Genomic DNA, 13,426 nt, shown 5'->3' with positions numbered 1-13,426 from the left:
GGCCCCAAGGATTTGCCTCACTGTTGGCCGAGGGCGGCGATGCAATCTGACGGCTGTCATTTGAAAACAATTTCAGGAGGAAAAGCCCATCCTGTACTTGTTCCACCCTGATCCCTTGGTAGGAGGCCCCCTGGCACCACGGGCAGCATTCTTGTGGCTGAGCACCTCAAAAGGCATCAGACGAGGATCTCCTTTGAGCAGAGACCCCCCCATGTCGGAGGCTTCCCTTTCCCCCCGCCTTGGGTCTTTGGGGAGTGGGCTCACGGGCATCACCCCAGGGGACATGCAGTCTTCCCACAAATATGTTACGAGAAGGGGAGGCCTCCCTGGGGTGTCCGATCCTTCTGAGGAAGCCACCTTGATCAAGAAGTGAGTTTTTAGAGAGAAACAAGTCCAGCTACGGGAGAAGCATCTCCATGTCCCCAGAGAAGGGGAAGGTAGGTGGACGGCTGGCTGGGTTGGGAAGGGAGAGGCGGGCGTGGGGTGACGGGATCTGGGCCGTTGAGTCCCCAAAGCCTGCAAGGATACCTGGAAACACACAGCCCCCGAGAGAAGCGAGGAGGCGAGAATGCCAGCTGGGCCAGCAATGAATGAAACCAGCACACAGGGCTCTGCTAGCTCACTTTAATCCCCATTTGCACCCTTTCGTATGGCTTTCATTGCACGGGGTGGCAGTGCCCTGCCCTGCCCTCCCCAGGCCCCGTCCTTACCCAGTGCCAGGCTAGGTTGCTTCTCTGGAGCAGGGCTCGGGGACGAAAGCACCCGAAGTTGACGTCCGTGGGCTTCCCTCTCACTGGGTGAGCCTGCCCACAGGCCAGAAGCCCAAGGCCGGTTATACTGGCCACAAGGACTGCTGGAGCTGGACGGGACTTTAGAACTAGCTCGCCAAGCTCAGCCCCTTCATTTCACAGATTAGGAAACTGAGGGATGAGGGCTTGCTATGATCAGAGCTTGCTGGTGAGGACTGTGCTATGGAATGCCACAGGTTTGTGTCTGGCCTTTACTGCCTTGGAATGGAGGGAGAGGAGAGCAGGCCAGGTCACGGTCTGGGACTGCCCACGGGGGAACTGGCTCCCTGTTGGCAAGCTTGTCGCTGAGCCAAGCTCGAGATACTGGCAGAAATGGCTTTCCGTCCCCATCTTGCCCTCTTAGGGCATTGGGTGCTGTGCCTTACACATGGCCAGAGATGAGGGGCAAGAAGGCCCTATTGGGGAAAAGTGTTATTGCTGTGCTTTTGGCCCAGGGTGGGCTCCGAGGGCCCTCGGGGAAAGGCCCCTGGTCTCCTGGAACACAATCGCCTGGTTCTGGGCACTGTACGCCAAACCCAGGGGGTCTGGGAGAACACTAGCACTCCTGGTCCAGGAGAAGAGGGAGGCGGGTGGGCTTCTGTACCTCCTTGCCTGCTTGGGGGGTCCCCACCCTCCCCCCGGTCTTCTACAAGGAACAAGAGTATGGTGTGAACATTCTCTTCCCAGCTGGCATCACGGACACCCGCGTTTGCTAAAGGGAAGGAATGAGGCGGGGGCGGGGCAGCATTCTTTGAAGGGGGTCACAATGCACAAAGGGATCTATTTCTGTTTCTGTCCAGGCCTTTTCTTAATGCTGCAAACCAGAGACGGGCAGACCATAGGCCAGGGCTGTTTTGCTCCTGCAGAGTAACGGGTTCTCCCCGCCCGGGGGATCCCCGGCACTTTGGATAGCAACTTTTCCCAAGGCGAAGGACCAAGGGAAGTTTGAGGGAGGGGATCAAAGCGGTACGTCGCAGAAATTCCAAAGCAAAACAGCCCAGGACAGATGGGAAGAGTGAAGGAGAAAAATGGAAACTGCCTATTACGTGGAGCAGGTATGTGCGTGACCCATGAGTCACGGCGCAGAAGATACACAAGGAGCAAGCATTTGTCTGCAAAAACCTCGTCTCCAGAGGAAGTCAGGACGCAGAGGTGGGCAGAATCCGTGCTCCCAGAGCCGCAGTCTAGCTTGAGGCCCAGAGGGCGCATCGACTGCAGACACCAGCTGGGGCTGGAGGAGAAGCAGGCCAGGCAGGGAGGTGGTGGCTAGTGGACACTTTGGGTGGCTGGAGGCCACCAGGAGTCGGTCCCTGCTTCAGATGGTGTCATCGTCACTCATGTCCCAGATCTGCAAGGAGAAGACAGCAGCAAAGGGTTACTTAGCTTAGGGAAAACCACTGGCTTCTGAGTCGATTCAACAAGCAAGTCTTGGATTCTAAATGGGATTTTTGGATATCTAAAGGAAAAAAAAATCCAGTCTCACTTAAAAAAATAAAAAGGGGAGCAAAGCAGATCCTAAAAGAGCAAGAAATTAAACCAAATAGGAGCCAAGAAGGTCCTGGGGGTGTGGGAGGGAAGGTGACTGCGTGCTACCTGCTTCCTGTCCGGGACTTTGCCCCTTCTGCTTCCCAGATCGTCACAGGCACTGTCTGGAATGCCCTCCCTTCCTCCCCTAGGCAGCCTTCCTTGACTCTGCGGCCTCAGCACTTTTTTCCTTCTTGGAACCACTATTTCTCCATCTCTGCTCATGTTCTGTCCAAGAGGCCCTTTAGTACATGTGGCTGAATGCAGCACCTTCCTGTGCGAGGAAGGAACAATGGCCCTGGGGTCAGAACAATGGCCCTGGGGTCAGAAGGCCGGAGAGCCAAGTTCCCTGTCCAGGCTCTGGTCACGGGGGACTCGACCACTCCGTATCAATCTAATGGCCTTTACTCCCTATTGTTGGGAGGAAAGTGCTTTGTAAGCTATCGAGTCACATAAAAATGAACTATGAGCATCCTAGACTGGAATGAAGGCTCCGAGAGTCCAGATGGATTGTCTATTTATTTGGAGGAAACGCTTCCTTTCTGTTTTAGTATCAGCCCTAAGGCAGAAGGGCGATAAGGACTAGGCAATGAGGGTGAAGTGACTTGTTCAGGGTCTTGAAGGCAGGCAGTATCTGAGGCCACATTTGAACTCAGGTCTTTCTCCTAGCACTTTATCCATTGGGCCACTGAGCTGCCCTGGATCATATTCCATTTCAAAACTAAAGCAAGCAATTTTTAGATAAAGAAATCAAAGCTATTAATAAGCACATGAAAAAGTGCTCTACTTATCTCTTATAATCAGAGAGATGCAAATCAATACAACTCCTCCCACCTAGCAGATTGGCTAACATGTCAGCAAAGGAAAGTAATGAATGCTGGAGGGGTTGCAGCAAAGTGGGGACACTGATGCATTGCTGGTGGGATTGTGAATTGATCCAACCATTCTGGAGGGCAATTTTTGCGCTAAAACACTGTCTGCCCTTTGATCCAGCCATAGCACTGCTGGGTCTGTACCCCAAAGTGATAATAAGGAAAAAGACTTGTACAAGAATATTCATAGCTGCGCTCTTTGTGGTGGCCAAAAATTGTAAAACGAGGGGATGCCCATCAATTGGGGAATGGCTGAGCAAATTGTGGTATCTGTTGGTGATGGAATACTATTGTGCTAAAAGGAATAATAAAGTGGAGGAATTCCATGGAGACTGGAACAACCTCCAGGAAGTGATGCAGAGCGAGAGGAGCAGAACCAGGAGAACATTGTATACAGAGACTGATACACTGTGGTGCAATCAAATGTAATGAACTTCTCTACTAGCAGACATGCAATGAGCCAGAACAATCCTGAAGGACTTAGCAAAAAGAGTGCTATCCACACTGAGAGAGGACTGTGGGAGTAGAAATGCAGAAGAAAAATATCTGATTTATCACCTGTTTATATGGATACATGATTTGGGGTTTGGTTTTAAAAGACTGCTCTGTTACAAAAATGAATGATAGGGACATAGAATGAATAATGATACATGTACAACCCAGTGGAATTGCTGGTCCGCTCCAGGAGGGGGGAGGGAAAGAACATGAATCGTGTAATCATTGAAAAGTAAAAATATATAAAAAACCTAAAAACTTTGAACCTCTCCAAAGAAAATAAATAAAAGATTTCCTTTCTGACCTCCATCTTTCTCCATGGTCACTGGGGTCAAGCATGCCTATGGTAATAAAGCCTCTAGGGGACCAAGGTGGGAAGAGCCTTGAGCAGTCTTGAGTCTTTAGGTGACAGACAAACCTTGATTCTTTCTCCTGTTTCCCTCGGAGTGTGCCTCCAGTAACCTGGAACAAGCCCCATCTGAAAGGGGCTCTTGGTTTGGCTGGGAGAGTCCCAGGCAGGTCCCCGGCACTGGCCCGGAGCCATCTGGAGCAGCCCCAGGAAGTGTAGTCGTAAATGACGTGCCCCAGAGGTTGCTCAGAGCCCAGGGGTTCTGTGCCTTATATGTGCTGTGGACCCCTTGGGCAGTGTGATGAAGTCTCGGGACTCCTGAGAATCAGGTTTTGAAAGTTCATAGTCAAAGGCAATGTAAATGTCCGTTAGAGTTCAGTAAGCTTACAGATGCTCCTCAAATCTTTCTACGAGTGGGGCCTGTGGAGCGCAGGTTAAAAAACCCCTTCTCTAGAGCCAGCCCAAACTGGCCCTTTCCTGGAGAAGCTGTGGTTCTGAGGAACGTTGCAGGGTTGGGGAGGGAGACCTTGTCGTGGGCCCTGGCCCAAATGAACAGAGCACAAGGGGTCAGCCATAGTAACTGAACGTGGGAGAACAAAGACCTGGAGGGGTCTCACTCTCTTGAAAGAACTTGGCCTCCACTGGAACTGCCTGAGAGGTCCAGGCAACAGGAAATGCCTGTTCCCTCGGTGATGCCCAGTTTCCTGACCTTTGGATGGACAGGCCCTTGTGAGTCCCTAGGTCAAGCCCCGCACATTTTATAGAGGAGAAGCCACGGCTTGCATTTAGACAGCCATTAGGGGAGAGGCAGTCTGTGTGGCGGAAAGCACCCCGGATTTGGAGGCAAGAGGCCTGGGGTCCATCTCGGCTTCTGCCAGCCTCAGGCGAGTCACTGCCTGTCTGAATGTCACTGCCCATATGTGTGAAATGAGAAGGCTCAAGCAGATGACCTCTGAGGGCTCTTCCAAAAGGAGTCCCCTGGATCCACTGGAAAAGGAAATGGCAAACCACTCTCGTGTCCTTGCTAAGAAAACCCCACGGAGTCATGAAGGGTTGGACACGACCGAACAACAGCAGCAAGGGCCCTTCCAACTTGAAAAAGTAGAGCTGAGGAACCTGGCCTGAGCAGGGCCCACGGTCAGCAGCAGAGACCTTGACCACCGTGCCCGTATCCTGCAGGACTGCCCACTGACCCAAGGACAGCCCTGCCAAAGAGCGCAGCGAAGGGAACCTTTTTACTAGGATTTGCAATGCCTCCACTCCGAGAGATTGGTTATTTGAGCCCGGCCCTGCTGGACCTCTGAAACCTCCAGGCCTCACTGTGTCCCCAATTCTCTGGAGGTCTGTTCACTGACTGCGTATACAGCTCTTCAGGATTCTGAGAATGGGTTGCAACATAGCATGAATGTGAATGGAACAGTCTGTTTGCACACGCATTTCCACCTTGCTGCCTTGGGTAAGGGACTGAGGCTGTGCCAAGGTAAACACAACCCCCTGGGCTGGTCTTTCAAATCTATCTTAATAGAGGAATGAAGCACATCTCTCTTTCGATCTAGACTACCTGCCACTTCTGTCTTTTCTCTCATGAGCAAATAGCCCGTTAGGAATTCTCTGGGGAGAGCAGAGGGTCTGCTGGAACGAGCCAGGCAGAAGACCCAGGCCACAGTCTCCCCCCTGTGTCGTGCCTCTCTCCTGCCTCCCCATCTTTGGCTGTCAAATGAGGTCCAAACTACAGGTCTCTGAGCTGCTAGGACTCTGCTCTAGTCAGAAGATGGCTCATTCTCCAAGGCCCCTTTTCCATCTCAGCCTTTTGCCCTACATCATTCCTCAACCTTGGAAGATGCCACCTCCCCGTTTTCAATGGCCATTTGTTGAAGTCTGTCCTTGTCCGAAATATCATCTCCTCCACGGACTAATCACTCTTCACATTTCTCATAGAAGTTAGCCCAGATTTCTTTTGCCTCTATTACTTGGATTATTTTATCTCTGCATTTGTTCTCCTTATTAGCTTCATAATAATACTTGTTATTGTCGTAAACATAGTTAGCATTTATATTATTTTAATGTTTGCAAAAGTACATTATCATCCCATTTTTATCCTCACACAAAGCCTTGTGGCATAGGTACTATTATTATTTCCATTCTGCACATGAGGAAATGGAGACTGACTTGTCCAGGATCATATAGCTAGTAAGGATAGGAAGCAGGATTTGAATTCAGGTCTTCCTGTCTCTAGGTCTAGGACTCTATCCATTACACTTGACTGCTTAAGTTAATGAAAGACTATTATTTTTTCATTGCTGTGGCCTAATGCTTAACAGACATTTCTTTAAATTGGGGAAACTGAGGCATACAGAATTTTGGCAACTTGCAGAGCTAAGATTCAAGCCTAGTCTTCTGACTTTAAATCGAATGTTCTTCCCAGTCTATCTGAATGACCCTTGGGGTCCCTTGGAGCTCTGGCCTTGTTTGTTTCTCTGATATATGTGTGAGTGACAGGCACAGACTGAAGAACCTCTGCCTGTAGCACCCTGGATTGGGCCACTGTGCCTGGAGGGTGGAGAAGTACTGGTGTCCCCCAAAGTCAGCTGGGGAGGCTGCCCATTAGGTGAGAGATGTGGGTAACTGCACTCGAAGACAGGCTGACACCAAACTCCCTGCCTCTGAGATGGGTTGATGCTCATCAGGCTCCGTGGCCTGGATGGCATGTGGGGTGGGCCAGTGGCTCGAGGGCACTGGGGCCGAGCCCAAGATACCCTGTTCCTCTGTGGCAGCTGCCCGGAGCCTCTTCATTTATTCCTCAAACACGGTAAGAAGGAGGGAGAGGAAGGGAGCCTATAGGATGTGACTCACAGGATACCAGGACAGCCCCTGCCCACTGACTTGGCACTGAAGCCTGAAACCCTCCCATTACCAGTTTAGTGCTTGGCATCTTGTTTGTACTTCTCAGAGGTCTGTCCTGAGCAATTGCAGATGAAAGCTATCTATGTTGTGTCTCCCTTTTTCGAGACTGTGTGCTCCAGGAGGCAGATCCAGACCCAACTTTATATCAATCCCCTAATATTTCACAGGATGCTGTGGACAGAGTAAGGGCTTAATTCACTGTTTAAAAATTAAGGTAAACTTCTTCCTTTGGTTAAGCACATTTTGCTGCCCTTACCTGGATCCTGTTTTAAAGCATAAATGCCCCTGAAAGGGATTGTTCTAATTTCCTAGAATACAAACGGTGACTTTGAGAAGTATCACCTGGTTAATACTTCTCATTTTACAGACAGGGAAACTGAGGCCCAGAGAGGACTGTGAAAGTCATGCAGGGAATTCCTGGTGGAGGTAGGAGAAGAATCTAGGTCTCCTGATGGCCAGCACTCTTCACTATGAGGCAGTTATCAACTTCCCTCTCCAGATGAGAGTCAGCAAAGGTAAACTGGACTACCAAGACAACTCTGAGGTGTTGAAAAGGGATGCAGGGGTCACCTGGGACAAATTCTGCCAGATTTTTAAGTCAGGATAGAGCTGGCCTTAGGGGGAAGTCTGCAGGGAACAGAGGGAGCACTGGCCAGATCAGCTGGGGTCAGCCATTGTTAGGCTGCATCATGTCACCAGAGTTTTGTCTTCTATAAAATGGGGATGAGGAGGTGTGTACTACCTCCATCTTACAGGGCTGATGTCAAGGGAGACCAAATAAGATGATGCCAGTAAAGCCCTTCGAAAATCTTGAAGCACGATGCCAACTTGTTTTGTTATTACATCTGGTGCATGTAGTTAGGGAAGAGCCCCTGTCAAGTTCATAGCCTGGCAGGATGGAGCCAGATTCTTGCTGGGCACGAAGGCCCATTTACTATGAGCACGTTTGTACTTTCCAATGTCATAACCCGAGGAACAGTGAATGAATGGCTCAGCCCATATTTGGGTGCTGTGCTGCATCTAAGAGCCCCCTCATGGGCGAGGTAAGGGCAAGCTCAGAACCCAGGTTAATGGTTACCTGGTGAGACTAAGTGGGGAGACATCCATTGATAAGAAACACTGCCTGCACCTCCTGGAGAACTACAGAGAAGGGAACCACACTAGTGGCTTGTAGAGGTGGCCAAGAAGCCAACAAGACAAGCATTTGTCCTGCGTTATGGAAAAGCGAAAAAACACGTGGGATTTGGGTGCAGTGTGACCTCCAGCAAAGTAACTTCTACTTTCAGGGCTTCGCTACCCTTCTTTGTAAAATAAAAGCAACAGCAATTCAGTATCTCTGCTCCCTGCCCAGCTGCAACACTCTAATCCTCCATTCTTCCTTTCTGGGCCCCTTTTACTTGCTTTCACCCCTTCTTGGGTGCCTGGCTCTCACTCATTGTACTTGGGCTTCTGGTAACCCTTCCTCACTATGACATCTCATTCCTTTCCTATTCTAATGAAAAATTTGCCATGCTCTGAAACATCCTCGTAGGAGACTATTCTTCTAAATGGCCATGAGTGGTGATGGCCTAATCAACTCACTAGTACTCAGTCTAGTTTGTACCTAAGAGTGGAAAACGACTTCCTGCCGAGATCCTGCAGTCCAACTCAGACACTTTGAGCGTTACGGCACAAAAGGACATCCGCCACTGCCACCCTTTGGGGCAGGAAGGCCAATGTGAGATGCACCTCTCCGGGCAGCATTTCCAGTTATGAACCCAGCCTTCTTCCTGATGGCAGAGGCAGCTGTTCAAGGTGGGGTGAGAACTTCCTTTACCATCCGATGGGTCAAATTCATCCACAACACAGCTGAACTTTGGGGATAGCGAGAAGAGGAAGGGCAGGGCACTCTCCAGGGAGAGAAACGGGGTGTGTATGGTGGGCTTCTACACTCAAAAATTGGATACTTGGAATTACCATGAGTAAAAGCCAGGCGCAAAAATGTTTACTACAGGAGGCTTTTTAAACTTCCGTCCATTCCTCTCTGAGAGGTGATCGAGCAGAGCCACAAATCTATTTAATGGAAGAGATGGCAAACTCAAGACCCTACAGTCAAGAGCAGTGACAGTCTGCCCAGTTTTGCTCAGTGAAAGTTCTAACTTCTCCTTATGGTCTCTCCAATAGGGTCATCGTATTCTGGGGCTCCTTCTAATAGAAGTGACCCAGGGAACAGTGATCGGGGTAACAAACACACAATTAGAAGTCAATGTCTGTAAAGCTGCTTTCTGTTAACCTCTCCCATCCTTTAAGGCCCAAGTCAAGTCACCATTCTTCCGTGAGACCTTTCTGACCATCCAGATCTGACTCATCATCTACTCCTTTGAACTCTTGCAGCACTTACTGTCAGGAACTCACAACTTGACCCTTACACTCTTGTAATGTTCACTGTGGGCTCACTCAACAGCCGTCTGATGAACATCACTTTAGCATTTGCCAAGTGTAAAGAAAGCACTGTGCTGGGCACTAGGAACACAAAAGGTGGAAGGTCTGGTGTGTGCAAGGGGTACAGCAGCAGGTCCCCAAGAAATGCCTGGCTATGAGCATTTCAACATCATGCGGCGTGATTCTGAAAGAAGCTGCCCCACCAACGTCCCTGGACAATATTCTGCAGTTCATTTGCAGGGGAAAAGAAGTCAGGCCAACCTGAGGAGTCTTTTTGTCACATGACAGCCCTGATCATTTTCCCCCAAGTTTGCCCACAGTTCCTGAGATGGTAGAATGGAAGTATTCTTTCTTCTCTAAAGGCCAGCTATTTGAGAATGGGTGCTTTCTGGGTGCTGTGGGAAACAGGCTGAGTGGGTACAAGGAAAGGAAAGGACATGTAATTTCTACCCACGAGGAGACTCTTATTAATGTGCCTAGGGATCTATGCCTAACACACAGAGAATCATTGCTTCATGGAAGTTGAGAGCCAGCAGGGACCTTGGAAATCATCTCCCTCAGTAGTCTGTAAATTTTTTAGTCTAAGGACCCCCTTATACTCTTAAAAATTATTAGGAACTTCAACAATCTTTCATTTGTTAATGCCATCTCTGGTGATATTGGTCTTATTAGAAATTAATACTGATATATTAAAAATACTCCTTCATTAATTCATTTAAAAGAATATGCCCAGTACATGTAAACATAAATATTATTTTTATGAATATACTTTCAAAAATTAATGGGAAGAATGGCATATTTTTAAACACATTTTTGCAAGTCTCTAATGTCTGAATAAATAGAAGATCGCTAGATTCTCATAGCTGCTTCTGATTTAATATGTTGTGTTGTTGTTTTGGTTAAAGAATATGAAGATAATCCAGTTTTACACAGTTATATAGTTGGAAAAGGAGAAATATTTGAATAGGCAAATGATAGTTTGGAATTATTGGGGAAATAGTTTTGGCCTTGCAGACCATCTCCCTGCAAAGTTCTCAGAGATCCCAGAGGTCCACTGACCACACAGAAAACCACTAATTTAAATGAGAAATTTTAGAGAAAAATGCCAGGGAAGATAAATCAAATGTTAGATTGTGCACTACACCTTAGAATGCTATGGAAGAGCAGTCTGGTCTGGGAAAACTAGACTTTTTCAGAGATGTGGCTCTTGGCTTAGGCCTAGAGATTGGGCAAACTGCACTGAAATGGGAAGGAACAAAGGCAAACAGAGGAGAAGGTGGGCTTGTGCTGTGGAAACAGTGATGAATTTGGGATTCAGAGACCTGAGCTTGAATTCTGGTGCTACTGATCTAGGGGTGTGACTTGGGGCAATTCAGATCTTTTGTCTGACACTCAATGTCCTCCTAGGAAAATGAGAACGATCATCTTTCTCACTCCCTCATAGACATGCTATGTAAAAAAGCACTGTGTACATTTTCAAGGGCTGTAGAGACAAGCTGTTATATTGTAGAAACTGGGCAAGTGAGTCAGAGTGGCACGTCTAGAATGGGGCTCTAAGCCACGGCCACATGAAACATGGTTAGACCAGGACAGCATACACAGGAGAACTGGGGAGATGGTTGGGTTTCCTAACCACATGTATTTGGAAAAGTGCTCCAGAGATGTTCTGCAAAGGGAGAGCAGGGAAGTGGCTCTTTCCTGGTTTTTTCCCCCAGTTCCCACCACTGGCTTCCATGACATTACAGAGGGACTAATTCTTGAACACTCAGGACCACTAGTGTGAAGAGTAGGCTGGTACCATTAACAGGATAAAAGCAAACAAGACAGCCTTCCTTGCCAGCCCCACTGAAAGGCAGGCAGGTGGGGCAAACCAGAGGATGGGAGTGGTGAAATCAAGACTGTGGATTCTAGTTAGCTGGGCTGGTTCTGAACTCTGCTTGCCATTGATAACAGAACTGGCTACCGGGAGATCTGGAGTTTCCTGTGTTATCCTGAAACTCCCTTTAGCAAGGAGTTAGAGACTGTAACCTCCTCCTGGCACTCCCCTTGTCCCCTGCTAAAACAACTGCAAAAACAGGATATGAGGCCTCCCGTCTCTCATCAGATCTCATCGTTTGTTTCACAAAGATACCTGATCAGGGATTAAACCTGGGAAACTGGATTGGTGTTTTGAGCTTCCTTTTATCCTCAAGCACACCTGGGATAATGCACTTGAGATACAGGGCCTGATAATAAGGGGGGAGGTCCCTACAGAGGCCATGAATGATCCAGCTGTCAAAGCTCACACAGTTCTCAAGCTCCAAGCCCATTATCTGAACACACCTGCTATCTTTTAGTTCTTACTTCATGCTTAACTGAAATTTGGGGGTACTGAAATTTGGGGGTTCTTAAATTTCAAATGCAAAGAAATTCTATTCTGGAGCGCAGGGTCATATCCACTTCCTCTCATTTTAATTGACAGTATTACTTTTCTGCATAACAGGAAGGTGATGCAACAATTTATGTGTTCCTGGGGCAGTCCCTGGGCCAAAGAAGGGTTATTGAATACTTTTCTATTAGGAGGACATTAAATACTTTCCTTCTTCTTCTTGCAACAATGCCCTACCTTCAATTCCCTCACCCCTAGAATAATGGAAGTTATTATTATGGTTAATTTGGGGTCACTTTCACACCTCCTGGCCATCCCATCATAGAAAGAATACAAGTTTGCAAGTATTTTCCAGTTAGAGTGGTACAGTATAAGGGAACCCAGGGCAGTGGAGTTGGATTTAAATCCCACTTTTACCACTAACTCTCTACATTACTTTGGACAAGTCAATTCACTCCTCTCAGCCTCACTCTCTTCATCTATAAAATGGGAGGTACAGGAAAAATAAAATGAGAAGGCTAAAGGAACTGTGATGTATGGGAAAGAGGACTGAGTTTGGGGTGAGAGGCACTCTGTTCAAAGCCTGACTGCTACTTGTGATCTAGGTGGATCTTAACAATATTAACCTCTCTGGGTCTCAGTTTCTTCATTTGTAAAATTAAGGGGCTAGACTAGATGATCCCTTTCAGCCCTAAATCTATGATCTATATTAATTCCAAAGCCTAAGATGAGATGGTTTCGGGGGTCCCCTCCAGCCCCCAAATTCTATGACACTAGAAGCTGTATTTGTTGAGTACTATGTGTTAAATCCTTGTGGATAAAAATATTTGCTGGATGTAAATTTCAAACCCAAACAAATGGAATCAAGCAGGGATACCAGGCCTGATAATGGTCTGGAGAGAGAGTGTATGGAGTAGTGTTGAGGAAGAAAAAGCCCATGCTCCATGGAAGTTCCTGTCCCTCTGTACCACTTGTTCCTATGACCTTGAAGGCAATGACTAACATTTGCTTATGGTTCCTTGGGTACTGAAGGGAAGTGGAAAGAGGGAGCCAGGTGCCATTTTGCAGACATTCAGTAGAATTTGTGCATTTTTTGGTATTGTCTTTCCTTTGGGAAGGAGCATCTCGGAATCATCTCCTTCCCCTTAAAGAATCATGGGGATTACAGCTTGAAGGGCCTCGGAGAATATCTAGTCTAACCCCCTATTTTAGGTCCTGGACACTCAACTTGTGTGCCTATGCACACAAAGGTAAGAAGCAGAGCTGGAATTCAGACCCATGACTCTAGATTCTGGGCTCTGACTACTTTGCTGCCTTACAGCCTCTGGGCCATATGGGAGGGTCTCTGATAGGCAGGGTTCAACCAACAGAAAAGGAATCAAATGTCCCGGGCTAAAGCCTCTCAGTGCTGGGTGAATATTCATGAGGACCCCCCCCCCCCCACTGGGAATCATGCCACTGCCACAGAATGTGTGCACTGACACATACAAACTTATCTTTTCCTACACCTATTTCCAAAGAGATTTAATTTAATTACACCTTTTCTCCTAAATAGATTTTTTAAAAAGTTACTCTTAGGTGAACAGAATCAACTTTAATAATGGAGGAAAGGGAGGACAAGATTAACTAACATCTATAGATGATCTAATAATCTCATTTTAGTTTATGGATTCTGATCAGCATTTAACAAACTTCTCCTTCTGAA

General features: G+C 47.8%; 1 protein-coding gene across 6 annotated transcripts in view; it reads right to left on the bottom strand.

The window, feature by feature from the left end:
- Positions 1–610: 610 nt before the first annotated feature.
- Positions 611–13,426, bottom strand: part of ATG7 (autophagy related 7) — a 235,602-nt gene continuing 222,786 nt past the window's right edge. For all 6 annotated transcript variants that reach the window (XM_056804664.1, XM_056804663.1, XM_056804665.1 and 3 more), the window contains one exon: positions 611–2,136. Coding sequence is in view for 3 of the 6 variants with exons in the window: in XM_056804665.1 (XP_056660643.1) it covers positions 2,104–2,136 (33 nt within the window). In the remaining 3 variants the exon portion in view is untranslated. The remainder of the gene's footprint in view (positions 2,137–13,426) is intronic.

Source organism: Monodelphis domestica, chromosome 7 (assembly GCF_027887165.1).
Source record: "Monodelphis domestica isolate mMonDom1 chromosome 7, mMonDom1.pri, whole genome shotgun sequence".
In the NCBI taxonomy this organism is placed as follows: domain Eukaryota; kingdom Metazoa; phylum Chordata; class Mammalia; order Didelphimorphia; family Didelphidae; genus Monodelphis; species Monodelphis domestica.
This window is presented reverse-complemented; position numbering and strand designations above follow the sequence as displayed.